At 51.2% G+C, this 23264-nt stretch overlaps 4 protein-coding genes and 1 long non-coding RNA gene across 7 annotated transcripts in view; 4 read left to right on the top strand and 1 right to left on the bottom strand.

The window, feature by feature from the left end:
• The first annotated feature begins 1009 nt into the window (after window positions 1-1009).
• On the top strand, window positions 1010-6384 carry HOXB7 (homeobox B7). The gene is made up of 2 exons (XM_069634614.1): window positions 1010-1559; window positions 5436-6384. The coding sequence occupies exons 1-2, from the start codon at window positions 1136-1138 to the stop codon at window positions 5675-5677; spliced, it is 666 nt and encodes a 221-aa protein (XP_069490715.1). The 5' UTR covers window positions 1010-1135; the 3' UTR covers window positions 5678-6384.
• On the bottom strand, window positions 3785-22370 carry LOC138521639 (uncharacterized). The gene is made up of 2 exons (XR_011283085.1): window positions 22261-22370; window positions 3785-4917 (listed from the first exon to the last, which is right to left on the bottom strand). It is a non-coding gene; the product is annotated as an uncharacterized lncRNA (long non-coding RNA).
• The window catches only part of HOXB3 (homeobox B3), a 67458-nt gene continuing 54262 nt past the window's right edge, over window positions 10069-23264 (top strand). Inside the window, exon 1 of one of the 3 annotated variants that reach the window (XM_069634602.1) lies at window positions 10069-10506. The gene's annotated coding sequence lies outside the window, so the exon portion shown is untranslated. Of the gene's footprint in view, window positions 10507-21836; window positions 22704-23264 lie in introns of those variants that run through there. The other 2 variants (XM_069634605.1, XM_069634601.1) reach the window with 2 other exon arrangements.
• Window positions 10513-17753, top strand: HOXB6 (homeobox B6). Its single transcript, XM_069634615.1, has 2 exons — window positions 10513-15883; window positions 16987-17753. The coding sequence occupies exons 1-2, from the start codon at window positions 15481-15483 to the stop codon at window positions 17247-17249; spliced, it is 666 nt and encodes a 221-aa protein (XP_069490716.1). The 5' UTR covers window positions 10513-15480; the 3' UTR covers window positions 17250-17753.
• HOXB5 (homeobox B5) lies at window positions 19150-21685 on the top strand. Its single transcript, XM_069634609.1, has 2 exons — window positions 19150-20150; window positions 20631-21685. The coding sequence occupies exons 1-2, from the start codon at window positions 19592-19594 to the stop codon at window positions 20876-20878; spliced, it is 807 nt and encodes a 268-aa protein (XP_069490710.1). The 5' UTR covers window positions 19150-19591; the 3' UTR covers window positions 20879-21685.

The raw sequence follows: 23264 nt of genomic DNA on the forward strand, positions 1-23264 counted from the left end.
GGGGAGCTGTGTGGGATCACACGAGTTTGTGGGGAGGGATCTTGGTCAGTGGTGGTATGCCTGTACAGGAAAAATATAGATCGTCTGGACTGGAGCCTCTTGCTTGGGACAATGCAAAGTGCATTGCTACGTGGGGCTGGGTTGGCAGAGGACCCTCGGTTGAGCTAAATGAATTGGCGTTTGAGGTGTGGGGATAAGAAGTGTTTATTATAGAACAGTGGACGATGCCCTTTAAAAGTATACATGACAAGTCTTTGGCAGAGTGCACTCAAGAGAAGCTGCGTGGAATACCGGTGACGCAGAGGAGTACACTTTGATGTTAAAGAAAGCAATTATAGCATGTCCAGTGCAGTGGCCTTCTGTGGCGTGCAATAGCGGTTGTGGCAGTGGCCGAGTGCACTCAAGGGAGCTGTTGGGTTCATGGCAGAGTCTTGCCTCGACGGACGGAACTGCTACCGGTCTATGGCTATCCTATCCAATGGGCGCCTGTGTGTCGCACTCGGAGGAGCTTTAGTCCCCTAACCTGGGCTCTAGATTCGCCGACATTAACGGTAGCGCCATGTGAAGCCCAGGCAGGCGCCTAGGATGAGGGAGAGCAAGTTGCGATACAGCCGGCAGAGTGCACTCGGAGGAGCGAGACGGCATCTCCACTAGATAAGAGGGTGGGTGTCAGACTGTCCCCTCCAGAACGAATGGCAGCATCGGGGAAATTGTGTAAGCAGGCAGGAAGAATTCTTCCGCTAGATCAATAGGAAAATAAATAGAGACGAGGAGGAGGAAGGTGGGGGGAGGGGGAGCGCACAGACCCCCCCCCCACCGGACGGGACTCTGATCACGGGGTACTGCTATCGATCCTCCAGGGCGCCCCCCTCCGGACGCCCCCACCCCCAGTCCCTCCTGGGCTCGGTTCAAGTCCTTGCCTATTTTCTTGGCACCATGTTTTCCACATTACAGGAGCAGTGGGAGCTCCGCGCTGATTGGTCCTGGGCCGGGCACGTGCCCCTGAGTCACATGGTCCGGGAGGAAAAAGGGGGTCCTTTTTGGTGTAAATCTGGACTCTTAATTCCGTAATATATCACGGTACCTCGTAAAACCGACACTAACACGTCCCCGCCACAAATCACCCGGCCGGATTATGAGTTCACTGTATTATGCCAATGCGCTCTTCTCCAAGTACCAGGCTGCAGGGTCCGTCTTCCCGTCCGGGGTCTTCCCAGAGCAAACTTCTTGCGCCTTCGCCTCCAGCCCCCAGCGGCCGGGCACTTATGCGCCGGGCTCCTCCGGGGCGCCCTCCTACGGCGCCTCCATCTCCGGCCTCTACAGCAATGGGAGCAGCCTGCACCCCCAGACGCCCCCGGGGCTCTACCCCGCCGGCTACGGTCTGGAGGCGGCGTCGTTCAACATGCACTGCTCGCCCTTCGAGCAGAACCTGTCCATGATGTGTCCGGGGGGCGACCCCTCCAAGCAGGGCGGCGGAGGCAGCAAGGACCACCCGAGCCGGGAGCAGGAGCTGCAGGGGGACAGCAGCCTGCGGATCTACCCCTGGATGCGAAGCACAGGTAAGGATCCTCGCCCGGGAGCGAGGGAGGATGGGAGGGGGGCGTCTCGTGTCCGGGGAGACCAAGGCAAAGAGGGGGCGAGAGGGGCACGAGAGAATAGCTGCAAGGGGAAACATCTGGGCGTGTGGTAGTATTCGTTCAAGGCACCCGTAGGGGACGATGCCATTCTAACGCAGGAGAAAAGGAAAGCCCACCTCTCACTGGTGGGGACGCCTCCTGGGCGCCATTCTCCCGGGCAGAGTCTGTGGACTCTGGCATGCAGGAAATAGTCCTGGTAGGCACAGAAGAGTGCAACTCTAGCTGGCATAGATAAACATGACCGGGGCATATAAAGCGGGCAGGGAGTGACTAGTGCGCGCCAAGGTGACTTCTGCGGGACGACCATATAGGACAGGGCGACTGGCTGAGGCCAGTGCGGTGCGAGGACAGGGCCCCATGGTAGCAAGCTGGGCCTCTGGAGGGCACCCTCGGGTAACTAGCACCGGCCGCTCGAGCCCTCCACGGTGAGACTTATGCGGAACAGAGAGCGGTGTACCTCGGAGGCAGAGAGTATTCTAGCAGGAGAAGTAGGCCCCTCCCCTCAAACCTTGCCCCCCGCCCAGGTTATGTCCCCTATCGCAAGCAGGGACCCCCCTAAAGCCTGGAATATTCATTAGCGCCCCTGCCGTTCGTCTTCCGGCAAATGCAGCCCGCCAAAATAATAGCCGGTGGGTTTACAATATTAGCAGCTTTATTATTTCATTTCAGGGGAAATATTTATTGTGCGTAGGGATTTATTCCTGCCGAGGCTGTTTGCCAGGCGAAGGCGTCGCACGTGTTTTTATGGGAGACTCCCGTCCAATCCCGTCTCTGTTGCCTCAGAGCGCTTTTTGGGGGGGCTTTCCACTAGACGGCAGGCAACGGAACGCCCGTCAGACCCCGACGCATGGGCCCAGGCCAGGTTTCTGAAGTCATCGGCCCATGCACCTTAATTTGGGGCACGTGGCCCCCAAAGACCCCACTGAAATGCCAGCTGGAAACTAACTGGCCTGCTGCATGCAATGGGCCTCAGCGAGTCCCATTCTGGCAGGTTAGGGTCCTTTCTGCCCAGCTCTCGATCCAAGCTGCAGAAGCAGAAAGGGGGAGGATGTGAGCTGTGGGGTCTTGCCCCTCCCACCATACCCCCCCCCCCCACCCCAATGCAGATATATACTCCAATACCGTTAAAAGCAACAAAAGGCGCCAGAAAACTGCGGCCGTGCAAAAAAACAAGTGTTTGCGAAGTGATTCATTCAGAGAAGGACAACAGGGGAGACGCGCGCGCGTGTGTGTGAAAGAGAGACAGTATGATATGGTCGCTCCAAGGCGGGGTAGAGAACACGGGAAAATACAATGACATTCTTACAGGCCAAGAACAACAAGAATGTGAAATGAACTATCGTACAGAGTAGAAGCACGCAGGCATGCAATAACAGAATGGGTTCCGCATGCTTTCAGTGCCTGGCAGCTACACACACGGACACACGTGTAGCTGCACACCGGAGCTAGTCCCTGGCTTGCACAGCCCCCTCTAGTGTGTGTACGGGCCTCCACGCTGCACCCCCTGCTGATTTATTCCACGGCAAATAGCTCTGGAGGTAATCGTTTCCTGCGCCCTTTGTTCTGTCCTAGTAAATGAGGCTCGTGTTTTGCACAAGCTCTGCCTGGCCGCATGTGCTGGCTGTTGATGGGGTGCAAGCACACTGGAATGGGGTGTCGACAGGGCCGCAGTGGAGTGTTTGTGTGATGATTTGTCACTGCACAGAGCAGGCTTCGGGCCTGGCCGGCTGCTCCACACGAACTTGTGGCCTGAAAGTTTGCCCCGGACTCAGTGCTTATGGCTCCCCTGTTTTTATAGCCTCACAGTCCAGAGCCCCCTCGCCCCCCTGAGCTCAACATTGGCCAGGGCTGTCCAAGAAGCCCACTTCCCAGGCTTTTGCGTACCCCCAAAAGCCAGGCAATAACTAGAACTGTCCTTACTCCCAGCGAGCGATCAATGCGTGTGGGATTCAGACCAGTGAACTCCTGTTTTTCCAAATTGCATTTCTTTTAAAAGCCTCTGGCAGAAAAAGCCCCCTGGCCCACTTTGATCGCCAGCGCCAACCCTCGCGCATCACTGACCTGTGAGAGTTACTGCAGGCAGACTCGGCAAGTCTTTCGGCTTTCATTTCATTTGTTTCAACACCCAAGAAATGACACGGGACACGTTTACCAGAAAACACCACTTTTATTAAGGACAACAATCAGCTTTAATGGCACTAACACACGGGAGGGGGGAGGGGGCAGCGCACATTCTCGCGAGGAAGGGACAGCCAGGCCATCGGAGCAAGTCCCTGTAAACAAAAGGCAGGCGGAAGTTTTATCGTTACATAGCCAATCAAAAGGGTTCTTGTTAAATATAAAATCAGGGTGGTATGTAGAAGGCACTCCGCGTGTACACAGAAGTTTAAATAGTGGCTGTTTCGCAGTTCAAGTGACAGTGCATCGGTCCAATACTTTCAATTAATAACGGCGAGGCGAAGTTTAAAGAAATGACATTTACTGTAAACATGTTCACCCGAGCGTGTTCCGTGGTAAAGGATTCTCTGCCTGGCAAAGCACGGCCGCTTTCCCAGTGCATTCTGCATTTTCAGCTGCTCTGTCCAACGCGAAGATGTTGTTTCTTACGGGCAATGCGGAGACAGGTGACATGTTTCACACGCATCTATGGCCGTGCACCACCATTTTTTATGTTAACACTGATATCTAACTGGGTTAGGAGCAGCAACCCGGGGGGCTCCCAGAATCATTATACGCCCCCCGCCTAAGGAGGATTTGCTGCCAGGAGAGCGCTATTCGAATACTGAAGAAACTGAAAGCACAGGAGCAAGCGGCAGGCAGGACCCCCATGTTGGACTGTTGCACGTGATTCGAGCCAGTTTACACATGAAATAACATGCTTACGGTGTGCATACATGTTCGGGCCCCACGGCAAGAAGTGGAATCGCTGTGTGTCGTCGTGCGAGTTTGTGTCGTCGTGCGAGTTTCGTTCAGGGCCAGACACACGGCACTGCACACATTTTGGCCCACGATCTCCCTCAAACTCTCAACAGGGGGGCCCACAAAGTATGTGTTCTGGCGCCCACCAGTGACCCCCGCCATTTTATCAAGAACCCCAATCGCGCGGGCACTAAAGCAGCGCCCGGGTCACGATGTCACCGATGTAGTGTCTTGGGAGGCCCCACCACGAGACAGGGGATACAGACAGCGGGTTTGCCCTACTCCGCAGGCCGCGCTCGTCCAGCGTGGTTCGGTTCAGCAAAGGGGCAAGTCAGGAGTAGCGACTGGCACATGGATGGTTCTGTTGAATTAAAAAAAAAACAATTGTTATGAAATGCGACTTCCATGCACAATAAAGCAACACAAATACTGCAGTACATCTCGCCCACATATCTGAGCACCAGCAATCACAGCTCACGCGGTGCCATGTAGTTCAGAACTTATTAATCTGTGGCATTCTGGCCCGCTCCCTTTGCCGCTTTATGGGATGAGTTGGTGTGCTTTCGTTTTTAATTTAACGCGGGAGCAGGCCAACAATTAAATGCACCATCCACAATGCATACATGCACATTTTCCAAAAATACTCAGCTCCTAAGCCTGCTAACTTCGAGCTTTATTGAGGCCGGGCATGAGGCATTTTTAAGCAACTGTATGCTTTGTGGCTTCCCATTAGTTATTGCGGGCAGCTAAAGTGCGCTTTGCTATTTGCACAACATCGCGCCAGTTAATGTGTTGCTGTAAGCCTACGTTATGGCGTTTTGTGGTACTGATCAAATGCAGTGCCTTTCCGAGCATTAATTGCGTTGTTGCTCTTTGCAGGCACAGACCGGAAGCGAGGCCGGCAGACCTACACCCGCTACCAGACCCTGGAGCTGGAGAAGGAGTTCCACTACAACCGCTACCTGACCCGGCGGCGGCGGATAGAGATCGCCCACGCCCTGTGCCTGACCGAGCGCCAGATCAAGATCTGGTTCCAGAACCGGCGCATGAAGTGGAAGAAGGAGAACAAGACGTCGGGGACTTCCAACCACCCGGAAAAGACCGAGGACGAGGAGGACTGAGGGCGGCCGCGTAATGCCAAGGACACAGGGAACCTGGAACCCCCTCTCCCCCGCCCCCAAAAAAACCTTTAAAGACCTGTGTCATCGCCCTGTGTCCTGACGCTGAAATTAAAAATGCTACCTATGATTTAGTCTTTTGTACCATAGAACGGAGAAATAAATCTAGCTACCTACCTACCTACCTACATCTGACTGTAAGAAAATAGAAGCGTTTTTTCTATGTGGTTCTTTGAATAGTATTTGTAAACTTTCCCTGTTGGGATCTCCGCCCCTGGAAGTGTTTTTCTTTCAGTATGACACGTTACGTGTGTGTTCTGTTTCCGCACTTAGAGGATATGTGGTGTAAACATGTATGAAGGAAATGAAACTGTACTTTAGCGTAAAAACTAGTGGAATGTACATAATGACGTGAATTGTATCTAGTACCGCTCGTGCATCTTGCGTCTCCCCACGTTGCTGTGTTTGCCAGGTGTTTACAATTTAGAAAGTGTAAAAAAAAAACTTTGGACCACTTTATTGTTAAACATATCCATAAATGTATTTGTTGTGTTAAGTATGAATTTGTTGTATATCGAGTTGTGTCGAATTATTTAATGGTAGTTTACTCAATTGTTTTTAATTATGTGTGTTACATTTACTTGAATTTAAATTTACTTACATTGTTGATGTCTGTAAATAGCACTCCGAATAAAAGAAAAAAAAATCGATTTGGGCTGATTTTTCCAAACACATATATAAAATCAAATGCACTTGGAATCTACAATTTTGGCATATTGCTCTAAATAAATGAAGCGGCGTGCGACACATTATGCGGGGCCATTTGAGCGGCGAACTCCTGCACTGTAGCGCACATGAAAGGCCGGAAAAAGCGCTTTACCCCTCAGAGACCAGGAATGCGGATTTTAATGTACTTTTTACATAGAATTAGAGTTAATTTCCCAAAAATATTCAACTCATAAATGTAAAGAAATATTCAAGTATTTCAAAAGAAGAAGAATTCTCGGTCACATTGGAGCAATGTATATTTTTTCGATAGCTCGTTGGCAAATAAATAGGAAGCAGCCCTATTTGAAGTCAAAACAGAACGATGTATATAACTCTAAGGTATATATAAATCGCGCAGGCAAAGCAAATAAATAAATAGAGTGCGTGCGAACACCTTTATGTGCATATACGTCTCTACGTCTGTGCGCCTCCTACGCACACTCATTAATTATAGATATATAATTATATACCTTCTACTTCTGTGCGCCTCCTATGTATGCCAGAGACTCACTGATTAAATATATATATATATATATATATACACCTTCTCCATTATATACCTTGTACTTCTGTGCGCCTCCTATGTATGCCAGAGACTCACTGATTAAATATATATATATATATATATACACCTTCTCCATTATATACCTTGTACTTCTGTGCGCCTCCTATGTATGCCACGCAGACTCACTAATCATATATATATATACACCTTCTCCATTATATACCTTGTACTTCTGTGCGCCTCCTATGTATGCCAGAGACTCACTGATTAAATATATATATATATATATATATACACCTTCTCCATTATATACCTTGTACTTCTGTGCGCCTCCTATGTATGCCACGCAATTATATATATATATATATATATACACCTTCTCCATTATATACCTTGTACTTCTGTGCGCCTCCTATGTATGCCAGAGACTCACTGATTAAATATATATATATATATATACACCTTCTCCATTATATACCTTGTACTTCTGTGCGCCTCCTATGTATGCCACGCAATTATATATATATATATATATATACACCTTCTCCATTATATACCTTGTACTTCTGTGCGCCTCCTATGTATGCCACGCAGACTCACTGATTAAATATATATATATATATATATATACACCTTCTCCATTATATACCTTGTACTTCTGTGCGCCTCCTATGTATGCCACGCAATTATATATATATATACACCTTCTCCATTATATACCTTGTACTTCTGTGCGCCTCCTATGTGTGCCACGCAGACTCACTAATCATATATATATATACACCTTCTCCATTATATACCTTGTACTTCTGTGCGCCTCCTATGTATGCCAGAGACTCACTGATTAAATATATATATATATATATATATACACCTTCTCCATTATATACCTTGTACTTCTGTGCGCCTCCTATGTATGCCACGCAGACTCACTAATCATATATATATATACACCTTCTCCATTATATACCTTGTACTTCTGTGCGCCTCCTATGTATGCCAGAGACTCACTGATTAAATATATATATATATATATATATACACCTTCTCCATTATATACCTTGTACTTCTGTGCGCCTCCTATGTATGCCACGCAATTATATATATATATACACCTCCATTATATACCTTGTACTTCTGTGCGCCTCCTATGTATGCCACGCAATTATATATATATATACACCTCCATTATATACCTTGTACTTCTGTGCGCCTCCTATGTATGCCACGCAGACTCACTAATCATATATATATATACACCTTCTCCATTATATACCTTGTACTTCTGTGCGCCTCCTATGTATGCCAGAGACTCACTGATTAAATATATATATATATATATATATACACCTTCTCCATTATATACCTTGTACTTCTGTGCGCCTCCTATGTATGCCACGCAGACTCACTAATCATATATATATATACACCTTCTCCATTATATACCTTGTACTTCTGTGCGCCTCCTATGTATGCCAGAGACTCACTAATTATAGCTATAGAAGCTTATTAGCATTTACGTATGAGCGCGTCTCAGGTCTTGTGAACTCAAACGCAGGCATATAGGGGTGGCTTAAGGCTCTGCCTTTGACCCACAGGCTAGGTTTTTTATATATATATATTAAAGGCGCCAAAGGAATTTTCCATGGCAATCTGACGTTTTGGATTCGGCCGATTCCCGATAGCGAGTGGGCCCTGTACCTACCTTGCACACTGGCCGGGTAAGTGTCCCGTATTTAATTATTATGCACACCCGTATTTTGTTCATACGCCTAATATCGTACTTTCATGTCCGTGTTGGTGGCCGAGCTGCGTCATTTCTGAGTCCACTGGCGCCATTTTGTGTGCACAGTCACTCTACGCAGCTGGCACTGTGGGCCCAAATTAGTCCTTCCTCCTACTCGCCCCTATGCCACACAGCAGTGCCCAGGCATTGGTACGACGAAAGTGTCCCCATCTCTGTCTCACGACCGAGATAGCCCCCTCCGAGAAATGTACACAACCTCCAAAGTGTCGCAGCGATGGCGGCTCTGCGGCACTTCTTCCAGAATGTTCCAGACGCAGCACCCTGTTTATTTCCGCAGAGCACCTCAAATTTGGCTTTGGCCCTCACTGTCTCGCAGCAGGCTTGAAATAATAAGAATTCACAGGCAGAGCCTCTGCCTTGCTCTCCTCCAAACACTGTAGCGAAAATGTTCATATTAAACAATAATATCGCATGTTCGACGAATATCGGGGAAATGGACACGAGTTATCTGTGCGCCTCCACTGAGCCCCGTTTGTGAAATCAAGACATCTCGCCATATCTCCCGCCACTCTACGTGAATAAGCACCCCACTTGTGAATTCAAGGCATCTCGCCATATCCCCAACCCCTGTACGTGAATAAATACCCCGTTTGTGAAATCAAGGCTTCTCGCCATATCTCCCATCTATTGAATACCCCTGTACGTGAATAAGCACCCCACTTGTGAAGTCAAGGCTTCTCGCCATATCTCCCATCTATTGAATACCCCTCTACGCTAATAAGCACCCCACTTGTGAAAGTAAAATGCTGCACGCTATCCCTCACCTATTGAGTACCGCTTTATGTGAATAAAAACCCCCACTTGTGAAAGGAAAACATTTCGCCATATCCTCGATCTATGGGATACCCCTTAAAGCAAATAAGCCCCCGGTTATGAAATGAGAAATGTTGCGCTCTCCCGCGCCAAGAAAATACCCCTTTCGCGTAAAGGAGCCCGCTTTGTGTTCCTCCATTTCACGTGTGTGCTCTCGGTACACACACACACACACGAGCCGGCCCATCTCCGCATTTCTTATAATTTCGCAATCCGTGCAAGGTGCTCAGAAATGCCCCCAAAATAGGCTTTTGCCGTGCTTGCAATGTACCGTTCCGTTGTGTTTTTTAAGGAAAGATGGCGCCTGTGAAAAGGGCTGCCGCTGAAGCAGTCATGAAGAAACGCCATAAATTCCTTGTTGTTTTATGAAAATTTACAACTTTGTGCTAGAACTTTATGAGTGGCTGCGAGCTGGGATTGGCCAGGGCCGGTCATGTGGACGGGCAGCCGTGAACATGAACTTTTTATGATTTCCCATGTGGGTAGATTGCAGCAGTCTTTTGGCCACTGCACCTGGGGTCGGAGCACTGTCCTCCTTCAGGGCTCTCCCCTTTCCAGTGCCTGCCACCGGGTAGGGCACCGTGGGGCTGAAAGGGGGGACGGAGGGGCAGAGAGGCACCCAGGAAAGCGGCTGCTGCTGGGGAGGAAGGCAGACTGGCGCTCTCTCCCCCCTCTCTCTCTCCCACTCTCTCTCCTTCCTTCCTTCTTGCCTGCCTGCCTGCTGGTGTGGGATTTCAGCAGCCATGGCAGGGTGGCGGTGGCAGCTCCTGCAGGCACGGGAAGTCACTCCATTTCGCCATGCAAATGACAGCAGCGCGAGCAGCCACCCTGAAGACAGACAGGACAGCAATGGCGGTCAGGTTGGGACCTTATTTGTCACTGTAATGCCCCGCTTCTCTTATTTTCCCCCCTTTCCTCCCGCGAGCCTGCAAATGAAAGGTAAGAAACAACATTCCGCCTATTTTCAATTGCATTTATTTCTAGAATGCTGCACATTTCATTATTGACACGTACATCTAGCGATACTGGTTTCTATGCATTCGCGGGGCTTTACGTGTACATGTATTCGCGCGATCCACGTGACGCAACACCTGCTGACATCACTGTGGACGGCTGTTTTCTGAGCAGTTGGTTATTTTGCGTCCTTGTCCCACTGCTGAAGGGCATTCCCCCCTGGATTGGCTGCGTGGGGGGGGGGGGGCACGGCCGTGCCTGGTCTCCCTCTGCTTTTCTGGACGCGCCTTGGCAGCAGACACACCTCGTCTCGGCGCTAGGGAGGGGGGGGCGCAGACACTGTAATTAAACAAGGAAAGATGCGTGTTATTTCGCAAGGACGATGCAGCAGCAACACGCCACTGACAGAGAGGCCTGGACGCAATTTATGGGGCGGGCGGCAGCCTGTGGCCAAGTGGGGCGCCTACAGAGCTAAGGCTTTCCAGTCTTCGCCTTTTTATTTACTCATGCGCAATTAAACAATGTGCACTGCCACAAGGGCGGATTGGGTTAGTAACAATATTTTGATTTGAAGTGTGATGGTTTTACGCCGTGCTGCGCACGCAGGTACACGCCACTTTCGTACACCTCTGGCATATATTCCAGCAGCACTCGCTCCGCACCTGGCGCTGGGAGGGCGTGCCTCACCATTAGCGCCTGAGGAGTGCTAATGGCCGCACGTAGAAACCCGCCCCTGTCCATGTGCGACCCATCTCCTTCGGCAGGGCGCACATGCTACTGCTAATGCGTAATAGAAGACTTGTGTAGGCGGAGATGTGGAATGATTCGTCTTAGCCCCTTGTATAGGACACAGAGTGGAGAGAGGTTCTTACAATCACTTTCACTCCCTCTTAGGCAAGGGAGGAGTGAACGCCCTCCAGTCCCGGCAAAAAAGTTTGCCTTTTAAAAAAAATGGAGATGGATTACTGGGTAATTTAGGAATTCCTGTAGTGTAAACATGGGGTCTTGTTTATTTTGGTTTTTAAAATGAAAGTCCATTTTTCTGCGCCTCTGCGTTTATAAATGGCCTTCAAACATCCACGTCCAAACCATGCTATTTGCTGCCATCTACCGGTGAAGTTTTCACTGCCGCTGTTTTTGGAGTTGCCAAATTCCAACGCTGCCCGCTGCGCTTCCCGAGATTCCGTTTTCTGCTGGTTAGTGATGCTTTGGTCCGGGAATACCTATTTCTATAACTAAGGGAAATACATTACACTGCACACAAAAAGCTATTTTGTGATGTTTAAAGTATGTTGAAACGTGCATTGTTGGAAAGAGAATGAATGGGCTGCTCGCGGACGGACAGAAGAAGTGGCCCCTGTGAGTTTGGTTCTGTTGGCATCTCGCGCTCGGGCTAGAAGATGCGTGCTCGTGCCAGTTTTACACCGATCGAGGGCGATTCCTGCTGCTAGTCGCAGTTCATTATTTGACACTCGTTTGTTCGTTGTTTTCATGCAGAAACAAACCAAACGCGTTTTTGAAATAATACGTACGCTCTGGCCGAGAGGGAAAAACATGTCTAATTCTGTAAAACCATTGAATGAAGTAATTGAATTGTGCACATGTAAACGCTCATTAGGGGACCGGATACTTTTTGGGTCTCAAAGCACATTTTAGAAAATAAGGAAGGCGCTCTGGCGAACCTAGGCTGGCTTTTTTTGTCCGCATGTGTTAATTATTAGCTGCGCTTTAAGAAGGCACTGGTTTGGCAGGTTCGTGTGCTGGCCGTGGCATTCCATGCACGGTGCGTGGCGCTGGAAGCCGCCGCAGGGACGGCAGCAGGCAGTGCGGCGTTGCACCAGAGAGTGAGTGAGTGAGTGAGTGAGTGAGTCTTCATACAGATGTGCATCGATGCTGTCTTTAAATGCCGATCTACTGGTTATGACGGAGGACATGTGCAGGTGGCAGTGTGTGCACATTTCAAGACGCTTGCACACCTTTTAAATTAGAGCCACAATATCAGGTGTGCGTGCAAGTTCACGCATATTCCTATTAATGCACGATTGTATTATTAAAAATATGATTCATTAATGCTCATTAACAAGAGGCACAATCCTATACGTATTAACCATGTGTTGTGTGTGCACAGTATTTTACATCGTGTTTGTACTGTGTGTGCGCGTGCCAATTTTATAATTATATCTTTACACATAAATAATAATAAATGAGTATTTACTGTGTGTGTCTTTGTGTATGTATGCACACAGAGACACAATCCTATACGTGTTGTGTGTGTGCGCGCAATGTTATATTTTTGAATGTGTGGGGTGTGCGTTTGTGCGTACACATACACACTAAGGTGTGTGTATACTGCGCTTGAATCAGAAGACTTTCCAATTGAAAAAAAAGCTTTGTGAATCAGTCCCATTGTGTCACCTCAATACATATTCAATAAGTGTGTCTGCACGAGTCAGGGACAGCACGCACACAGACCCTGGCACATGCATAACATACACGTAAGCACACACATCACTTGGTTTCTGTGGGTGGGTCTGTCTCTGGTCTGGTGCATGTTGCCATGGAATGTCCTGTCAATCTCCACGTTTTATTGCCCCCAATAAGATCCCAGGCCGTAGCACCCTGCAAAGAATTCCTGCAGCCCGGGGATGAAAGCGTCCCATTTTTTGTCTGGAAACCAAATTAGCTGTTCGACAAACTTTTGAAGTGCTCATGTTTCCAAGAGCGCTCTCTTAACAACAGTGGGGCTGGCAGGCGCCTTTCTCGCCCTGCTTTATACATTATGCTAAAATGCTTTTGTGCCGTGCGTGCGTGTGTGCATGTGAATTCATTTTATAGCATGATTCCGAAGGCCGTCCATACATGGGCACGCATGCCGTCTGCCTTTCCACAGTAACAGGCTGGGACTCGTGAAACTGCAGCGCTGCGTATCATCACATTATTCAGTAAACACCAGAGGAACTGTTTGCCTTAACATATCATAAAAAGAATCACTTTATCAGAATCACAACTGGAGAGAACTGGAAGTGGCCAAGATGAAGGCACACTCGGATGTCAGGGGGCGAGTGTCCTCCGTGTAAATCTCGGCGCAGGCGGCAGTCGGGGGTTCGGTGGCATCGCACGACACCCGGGTTAGCAGACTCCGGCCTCAAGTTAAAGCGGATAGAAACCACACAGGAGAAAGTTGGGCGCCTGCGGGGCGGGTAGCGACATCCAGTCAACAATGTGGCCAGCATTACCACAGATGTCCCCCGAACCCTCGCATCAGATCTCCCCGTATTTCGGCCTATACGCACATACATGCACTTCAGAACCCACCTTTTAGAAAAGTCACTCGGGGCAGGGGGGCGTTCACGCTCATGGTTACAGTATGTTGCTTGGGGGGGGGGGGGGGGGGGGGGGCAATCCTGCAATTCCCTAGACTGGCCCCAATGTCCACGGTGAAAAGTTTGAGAGCGAATGGCACCCTCTTATCCGTGGGGCGCTGGAGCCAGGTCTCGGAGCTAACGGGAGGGGGCGCCTGGACGGGCATCGCTCCTGGTCCGATGGGAGGCGACGCGGATCTACGCAGTTCTGGGTCCCGGCCCGTCACACAAAGGAAGGCAAAGGTCGGCAGAAAGCGCCTATAACGGGGGCGGCCGGCTATGGCACTTCCTCTGCGCCGCAGCCGTTTCCGCGCGTTCTGGCCGGCTGGCGTGCGCCGGGGCGGGGGCGGTTTCGCAGGCATCCTGCGCTTCCCCCGGCCCCACGCCGAGCTCTATGGAATAATTAGCACTCACTTAATACCCTGGAAGTCGCCCCGTCCGGTGTGTATTTTAGGGGCTGGAGGCGGAGGGCGGGGCAGCTTCAAAGGTGCGTGATAAAGGAACTTCCCGAATTCCAACATACATGTATAGATGTCTGCACACTAGGGGCCTGATTTACCGAAAATCTAATTGAAAAATGTTTTGATGAATCAGGCCCTTTGACTTTTCGCAAACTTTTTTTTAGCCCCTTATGGTGCAGGGTGGCACGGAGATGCTGGGAGCACTCCAGCGCACTGAGGGGCAGGGAGGGTCGGCGGGGTCCCTCGCATGGGTGGGGGCGGGCAGGCGTCCGCATAAAGCGCCTGTTTATTGCCCAGCCCGGCCGCTTTAATCGATGCCCCCATTCGTCACCCGTTGACTAGAGCCCAGTTCGGATTTTATGGATCCGGCAAATGATCGGCGCAGGGGCTTCGCACTGCTGGCCCACCCAAACACCGGGGCAGGGGCGGGGTGTAATAAAACAAAGGCTTCCCCCTGCAGCCCTTGCTCCCCCAAAAGAGGGGAAATAAAGCAAAAAGCGGAATATAATCAGATCCATGTGCTTTGGGGGTGTGGGGAGGGTATTTTGGGAGATGCGCCGACTGGTTTCATGCGGGGAAGGTGTATTAAACAGATGCGAACCTTGCGCTAGCCCGATATTAGAAATAATAAATATATTTTAATTGTAGTGATTATTGCAGCTGGTGACACCTCCGTGATTTTTATGTGGGAGCTGGAATGACTCGGGGGGGGGGGGGGTTCACTTTCCAGACAAGACCATTTACTTTTCTTGCCCATCCCCCACGGCCCCGCCTCTGGTCCAGACACTGAGTCCAAACCCCTTGAACGCTTTGAGATGTACGTCTGGCAGATAGCAGATATTTGGATAACAGCATTTCTGCTGGGGGGGGGGGGGGTGCGTGCGTGCGTGCGCGCGTGTGCGGCTGCTGCCGTGATCCGGGGGGTCCCCGGTGCCCTGCAGCTCCCCTCATGGGTGCTGTTTTGCTATGACGGGCTCTCGCGATTGGTCAGCTGGCTGATCAGATGGTGCGGTTTCCTTCTGTCCCTCACTGGCAAGCGGCCACCCCCCTTCAGCTAAAACCCAGTCTCCGATAAACTACTAATAGCCGAGCACTTGCCCTATAAAACACACAAATCATAACGCTCCGTCCTCCCCATGAGCTCTTTCATCGTGAACTCTGCCTTCCCGGTGTCTCTGCCCGGTGGGCAGGAGTCCTTTCTCGGGCAGATCCCCCTCTACTCCAGCTCGGGATATGGGGACCCCCTCCGGCACTTCCCGGCCGGTGTGCCGGAGAAGGGCTTCCCGGCCCCCGCTTACTACCAGCCGCCCAGCTCAGTCTACAGCCGCCAGGCTGCCTGCGAGTATGGGGCGGCCGCCTTCTACCGGGACAAGGAGCCCCCCTGCTACCTCCCCAGCCTGGACGAGCAGCAGCCTCACTTCACCCAGGACCCTCGCAAGCCCGACTGCGCCCAGAGCAAGACCCTGTTCGGGGACCCGGACGACGACAAGTGCCCCACGCCCGTCTATCCGTGGATGCAGAGGATGAACTCCTGCAACAGTGAGTCTCCCCTTCCCGCTCCCCCCCCCCCCACCGCCCGCGACTCCCCCAGAAAGTTTGCTTCTAAGAGTTCCAACTTCTGGCTGCCTCACTTCAACTCTCCCCTGCCACGTTCATGGGAGCACGAGCCCCACAGCAGCAGTGTGCGGGGATGCATGCACGCGTGCATGCTGCCAGATTCGCGTGCATTTTGACACTGCATAAGCACTGCACTCGCGCACCTGCTGCCCCGCACGGGCGGCTCCAGAGATGCACAGATAAGCGCCTCGCGGGCAGGTGTAGGCAGCCCGGGGGTGCATTGACAGGCGGGCAGATGCACGGGGAGGGAGGTCAGATTTTAGACTTCATTTAAGGCACTAGGAAGGATAAGATGCATCGCTTTAATTATGCTCGTGCATGTAATGAAAAGCCTCTCCTTAGAGTGACGCATGGCTTCTTGTAAGTGCTGGCTCGTCCATTAGACAGGTGGCCGTGCCCGGGCTGCGCTCGCTTCTTTCTCAGCTTTGGAAATGCAGATGGATGTCCATTAGGCCGAGGAGGCCGTGCAGTGTTGGCTCAGTTAGTGCAGAGGCAGGGTATTCTGCACTCTCGGTCCGATCGATCCCCCCCCCCATCATTCACAGCGACCAGGGATGTTCACATCACACGTGGGGGTCCTGCGATAGGGCACAAGGGGGCAGAATGCTCCCAAACTGGGCGAGGCATAGAAGGGGCTCCGGGGCAGGGACACCCCAGAATACTGTACACAGCTTCCGATCCCGGGCTAGGTCAGCGACAGGAAGTGGGACAAGCAGAAATAATTGGGGGGTCGGGGGGGGGGCGTGTCCTTCGATTAAACACTGGAGAGGAGAACACATTTTGCAGGAAATTATATAAATGGCTTCCGAAGCAGATCCACTTGTAAGGATTAGCGTTAGCAAGTTTCAGAAAGTGCAATGGTGCAAAGGATGGGCTGAATAGGGAGGGTGGGGGCTCCTCTTAATCGGACATCGTGTCCAAATGAGACCATATGAAGCGCTTTCCGAGGCCGAGCTCCGGCTCTCCTAGGCACCCTCGCACGTTCATTTCCTAACCCAGGCTGCACTTTCTGTCTGTCCCCACAGGTTCAGCGTTCGGGCCCAGCGGCCGGAGGGGCCGGCAGACCTACACCCGCTACCAGACCCTGGAGCTGGAGAAGGAGTTCCACTACAACCGCTACCTGACCCGGCGGCGGCGGATAGAGATCGCCCACGCCCTGTGCCTGACCGAGCGCCAGATCAAGATCTGGTTCCAGAACCGGCGCATGAAGTGGAAGAAGGAGAACAAACTTTTAAATTCCTCCCAACTGAGCCCAGAGGAGGAGGGGGCCAAGCAGCCCTCGCAGTGAAGAAGCAACATAAACTGGAGCAAACGTACAAAAAGCACAAAGTGCTGCTGTGGCTTTGTAAAAAATAAAAATACAAAAAATAATAGACTGGGAAGATTCATGAAAAGGACTGGCTCTTAACAAGAAAAGTCTGCACCTGGTGCTTTCCTGAATTATATATATATATATATATATGTCTTGTGCCATGAGGAACTTGTTTTGTTTTATACTTTTATTCTTGGACTTTTTCTGGTGTGGCTGGTCGGGAACCGCAACCCAATTATTTAAAGGCAGTGCTGCGATGTGTGCCCTTTTTCCCCGTGCACGCCGGGCGTATTGATTTTGTTTGGGGGGAGGGGGGTGGTTCTGTCACTGGAATGTCCCACTGGACCAGCACTTCCGAAGAGGACCCGGCAGGTGGCCGCTTCTCAGAATTCTGTTTGTGTTGTATTTGTTTGTAGTGTGTACGGAGTACAATGAACCCATGAGTGGTGCAATAAATCGGAAAACATGCATCGGAAGTGATTTACGGTGTCGAGTCTGTCTCTTATGGGGAAGATATGCCTTTTTGGGGTGGGGCGGCTGGGGGGCATAACCCTAATTTTGCAAACACGGAAGTTGCACTGAAAAGTAAAAGCACTCGACTCTCCGCTGCTCGAAGCGCTGTGTATTCATTCTCACCCCCACTCCTCCGTTCTCTCGCTGGGGGCGGGGCGGGAGAAATCCCCAACTAAGCTCTGTACCCTGAACCCCAATTCATATTTCACACGTACGCGAAACACAAGGCCGAGGTCGCGCATGCATTGCACGCATTTCTTTTTTAATGCATAATCTGGTGTGTTGGGAACACTCTCAGGCCGAAGAGTCTATTGGTAGTCCCTTATTGTGCCTGGGCTATGGGGTCTCCTCGCCGCCCCCAGCCCCACAGCCACCGCACAGAATCGCCGCAAGGCCCTTTCCCAGCGTCCCGTAGCCCGTCGCCGGAAAGCCGTCAGTAGCTTTCATTTTAGAGGGGTGGTGGGACCCCCCCTGCCGGAGCTGAGCTGCGGCACTTTCGCCCTTGGTCTCATCACTTCCTCCAGGGGCCCCGCACCCCGGGGGTATGTCCCCTCCGGAGCAGCAGAGCATAAGCCAGGCAGGGCTGCAGGAGCCCCCCCCCCCCGCCGGCCATTATCAGAGCCATAAACACACATGGCCGCGCGACTTAAAAGGGGCGAGAGCGGCCAGATCCCCGCATGGCCGCATCTCCATCTCACAGATAAGGGCCACGGCAGGAAGGGAAACTGCACTCAGGGCCCCCGAGAATGCCCGGCGCGGCCCCGGCCCCCAAGAGCACTCGACATGAGCGTGGGCGTGCGTGTGGCTCGGGGTTCAGGAGGTGAGCCCTAGCCCCCCGCCCTGGAAGGCCTGCGAGGGCGGTGGCCTTCCCAGGGCACCCCGGGTTTCTCTCAGCCTACTCCATATTGCACACCTCTTACGTGGTGTGCGGGTCATTTGCGAGTGGACGTCACGTTAGGGTGCCTTAAATACCTTTTACTAAGTATAAGAAGAAGAATAACACGAGCGTGCACTCGCGATCCAGTCTAGGGGGGCAGGTCAAAGGAAGTGAATGGCTGCGTGCTGACAGCCGCGTCACCTGGCTAAATCGCAGCTCTGTGTGTCCGCACACACGGGTGTGAATGCACGCACCTGCATGCCACACGTATGCAGATCGCTATAGATACTTCTACACACACATAGACCTTCCATTTCTACACATATATACATTCCGTGGGATTATCTCGATACGCGATAGAATATATATATATATATATATATATATATATATATATATATATATATATATATATATATATATATATATATATATATATATATATATATATATATATATATATATATATATATATATATATATATATATATATATATATATATATATGCATACTACACATGAAGAGGCATATATATATATACATGTCCACGGTGGGAACTGCCAGTCTCCTCGGCACGTGTCCTTCCTCTTTCCCCCGGTAGGTGGCGCGCTTCGCCAAGAAGGCGGCCCATTCCTCTCTCTCTTTTTTTGGAAATCTCGCAGTGACTGGGGCCTAACGATTCTCAGATCGTCACTATTTGTAACCATAGAGCATGAATTACCTCTTGAGGTCATCAGTGAGAATTTACGACTGGTCAACAAAGGCACGTGACTCGGCGGCGCGCACCCCCCACCCCCCATATCTGGCCGCATACATAGCAAAACGAAGTACAGTGCTAGGCTATAATTCACGAATTCATCATAAATCCCGAAGCAGAAGGGTTATAACGACCACGATCCACAAATCAAGGCCTCCAAAATCCCCTAAATGAGCTCTTATTTTGTGAACTCGCTCTCGGGGCGCTACCCGAATGGCCCCGAATACCAGTTGCTGAATTATGGGACTGGCAGCGCCATGAACGGCTCTTACAGGGACGCGGCGGGCAGCATGCACTCCGGCTCCTACGGGTACAACTACAATGGGATGGACCTGACCGTCAACCGGCAAGCCTCTCCGGGCCACTTTGGGGCGGTGGGCGAGAGCTCCCGCGGCTTCCCGCCGGCGCCCCCGTCCGCCCAGGAGGGCAGGTTCCGGCAGGCGCCCAGCTGCTCCATGGCCTCCCCCGAGCCCCTGCCCTGCGCCAGCAAGCCGCCCTCCTCCGCGTCCCCCGCCTCCGAGCAGGCGACCCCCGGCAGCTCCAGCCACTTCACGGAGCTGGAGGAGACGAGCGCCTCGTCGGAGGCGGAGGAGGGCGCTCCCCGGAGCAGCGGCAGCAGCCTCCTGCCCAGGGCTCCGCCAGAGCTCCCCGGCAACCCCTCGGCTGCCTCCCCGGACGGGCAGGCGCCCCAGATCTTCCCCTGGATGCGGAAACTGCACATCAGCCACGGTACTGCCCTCTTTTTTCTTGTAAAACGTATACAATGTCATATTTCCCCCTTCTGAGTTTGAACCGACGTGGGGCACCCCTGTATTTTTCGTAGATGGCGGCGGATAGGAGGGAGGCTTGACAGTTTTTTTTAGAACGCTTAAAGCACATAGCAATTGCCCCGTAGTGTAAAACATTATAAGCAAACCTCGGGAGTGGACGCTGCTGTCCAATCTGTATGTAGGGATTCATTGTATTTAATTGTAATGTCTAGGGGTGCAGAGCTACAATCTGTCAAGGGGGCTGTGCAGTTAAAAGCGTTACCACCTTTAAATCTAGATTTAAAAAGGATGTGGGGTGCGCATTTCCAAGTGCAGCAAAAGGCGCACTTTTCCTGCCAGGCTTTCACGTGTAAATATGAAAGAGCTGCACTTTATTGGAAATAAAGAGAGCGCTGAGCGCCCGGCCAGGTGCCTGAAAGTGCCACTGTTTGTGTTGCAGATATGACCGGGCCGGACGGCAAGAGGGCGCGCACCGCCTACACGCGCTACCAGACCCTGGAGCTGGAGAAGGAGTTCCACTTCAACCGCTACCTGACCCGGCGGCGGCGGATAGAGATCGCCCACGCCCTGTGCCTGACCGAGCGCCAGATCAAGATCTGGTTCCAGAACCGGCGCATGAAGTGGAAGAAGGACAACAAGCTGAAAAGCATGAGCCTGGCCACCGCGAGCAGCGCCTTCCAGCCCTAGGGGGCCCGACGGGGGACCCTCCTTCCACTCCCGGCGCTGCTGCGGCTGTCTGGCATGATCCTCTTATGTTTGGGACAACAATGTGCTACTGCCAACACAGGTTATTGTTTGAATGTTATATTTTTATATCATTTTGACCCCCCCCCACCCCTCCAGACCCTCAAGATGCCTTCCCACAGGCTCCTAAAATGCCCGTGATTGTCCTCAGTGTTTGTGTTAGTGTCTATGTTCGATGGCCTCCGGAGAGCTAGCATGTTTATCCGAAACTCTTAAATGTGATAACTTATTTATACGACTGGTAACAAAATGCGTTCTTTAAAAAAATGTTATTTAAGTTTACAGCTTCTGACTTCTCTTGCCTCCCATGTAAACGTTGGTGGGTGCCGAGGGAGGTCTCTGCACTACTCTAGCAAAGAAAAAAATGACTTCAAAAAGCTCTTGTCCTTTTCTTTTGTCCTCTCAATTAATTGTCTAGTCTGTGAATTTAGTCCCAACTGCAGCCCAGGCTTTTGTTGTGTCTCAGACTGCTTGTCAGTCCTGTTCATGGACGTGGATGCATTTCACTTAAAGGAAAAACACACAAAAAACGAAAACGATGGATCATCTTTGCTGGGTTCAAGGTTTGTAAATATTCGAAGAAATTCCAAGTGGCCAAGAACTGAAAAGGACGTGGAGAAGAGCGAAGAACACGATACGTGTAATTAGGGGACATATGTCATGTCTGTTTGCCAAATCGCTTTTGTATTTGTTTGTAGTTTTACTGGAAGTAAAGAAAACCATAATGATAATAAAAAAATGAATATATAAGCTCGGTGCCTGTTGATAATTCTTGCTGCCCTGGGCGCGTGTGTGTTGAAAATTGTCCCTTGACGTGCTGCTGGCCCTGGGTCCAGTCCCCGTCCAGGTAAGAGGGCGGCTGCTGTGCCGAGTCCAAACGAACTGATTTGCCGAATGCTGCCCATTAGGAAAACGTACCAATTCCCTGGGCCCGGAAAAAAGAGACAAAACGCATGAAAGGGGTCCACGAGGCGGGGTGCATGTCCGAGGACGGACGCCCCGTGCAAGTCCAGAGGCTTCAGGCGACCCAGCCCGTGCTTGCGGGAGGCCAAAGTGTCAGGGGGCACCCCCAAACTGATGATGCTTGCGCGGGGCCCCTGGTCGCCTTCTTGAGCATTCAAGTGTGCGAAGAAGGCAAGTTGTACAACTGTGTATCCAAGTTGTACAAGCATAGACCACCCTCCCACGCTCATCACCACCCTTCCGTGGGCCCCCACACCCACCAAAGTGCAGTACCACCCAGCTTTTTCAAGGAGAGTGCACCTCACAAAACCCCAATTCTGTCCGAATAACAGAGAGCTTAGGTTGGAATGGAGGAAACTTACCAACGTTGAGGTCCGAAGTAGGCCCTGGCGCGGCTCCGCGGAGCTCTGTCGCGCCCAGGCCCGCAACGCCCGCGCCCTCCTGATATTTAGCAACGCCAAACTCTTGGAAAAGTAGCTGTGACATTTAGATGTCAAATGGATAGGGTTTTATCGAGAAGTTAGCTCGTAAAAAGCGGCCAGGGCGCCGGCAGATACCCCTCACTGGCTCGCAAAAGTCACGTGAGGACCATAAAGTTAGTTTTATGGTTTTGGGGAGTTGACATTGTACAATATATTTCACATTCTCTAGAATGTTAAGTGACACTTTAACTGCCTGCTTTGGCGTGTAAAGGGGCAGGGACGGGTGAGCTCTTTCCCAGATGAGGAGTACTCCTGCAGACGCCGCTCCTGCTCCTCACAGCTCCTCGCAGCCGGTTCGGATGGGCCCGGCACCGGTACCCCACGTAAGTCCAGCAGATATATGCTTCTTACCCCTGTGCAAGGCTGGTGCCCACAGCTGGGCTGTGCGGCGGAGGGGCAGAATGATATCTTTATAGAAGATGCTTTTTCACGGGTTTTGGGTTCGCGAGTCTGGCGTGACTGCGTGCTATATGCGCTAGGATGGGTTCTTTCTGTGTAAAGGGGTGGCGTATGGACCGAAAGCTCTGGGTGTCATTTGTGGTTAGTGCTTCCCAGGCCCCCTTCGACGGGGCACCCACTTTTTGAGTGTAATTATTTTTGGGGTTTTGCCACGGTTGAGGAATGGTGGAAACCCGTCGCTGGGTTCTAGAATGGGCTTCTTTCTATAGGGCGGGGTCTTTTGGGGTTTAGCGCCTGCTCTGGCGGGTATCGACAGCAAGCAAGGACTTTTTAAAGGGCGTTTCAGATGAAGACTTGTGCCCCTAGTCCAGTGATCAGTGACACATGAATGATTCAAAAATACGAACTTTATGAAACTTCGCAATACGCTGTCGCATTGCACTGTTGAACTTTTACGCACCTGAATACAAGTTCCACTTTAGAAA

This window comes from Ambystoma mexicanum, chromosome 13, assembly GCF_040938575.1.
Source record: "Ambystoma mexicanum isolate Mex_15411 chromosome 13, UKY_AmexF1_1, whole genome shotgun sequence".
Classification (NCBI taxonomy): Eukaryota; Metazoa; Chordata; class Amphibia; order Caudata; family Ambystomatidae; genus Ambystoma; species Ambystoma mexicanum.

What these genes read in the sequence shown, in the direction of transcription:
- HOXB6 (XM_069634615.1), top strand. Translation starts at nt 15,481, where the DNA reads ATGAGCTCTTTCATCGTGAACTCTGCCTTCCCGGTGTCTCTGCCCGGT. An exon ending in GAGGATGAACTCCTGCAACA is followed by an intron (nt 15,884 to 16,986) that starts GTGAGTCTCCCC and finishes CTGTCCCCACAG; the next exon opens with GTTCAGCGTTCGGGCCCAGC.
- HOXB5 (XM_069634609.1), top strand. Translation starts at nt 19,592, where the DNA reads ATGAGCTCTTATTTTGTGAACTCGCTCTCGGGGCGCTACCCGAATGGC. An exon ending in GAAACTGCACATCAGCCACG is followed by an intron (nt 20,151 to 20,630) that starts GTACTGCCCTCT and finishes TTTGTGTTGCAG; the next exon opens with ATATGACCGGGCCGGACGGC.
- HOXB7 (XM_069634614.1), top strand. Translation starts at nt 1,136, where the DNA reads ATGAGTTCACTGTATTATGCCAATGCGCTCTTCTCCAAGTACCAGGCT. An exon ending in CCCCTGGATGCGAAGCACAG is followed by an intron (nt 1,560 to 5,435) that starts GTAAGGATCCTC and finishes TGCTCTTTGCAG; the next exon opens with GCACAGACCGGAAGCGAGGC.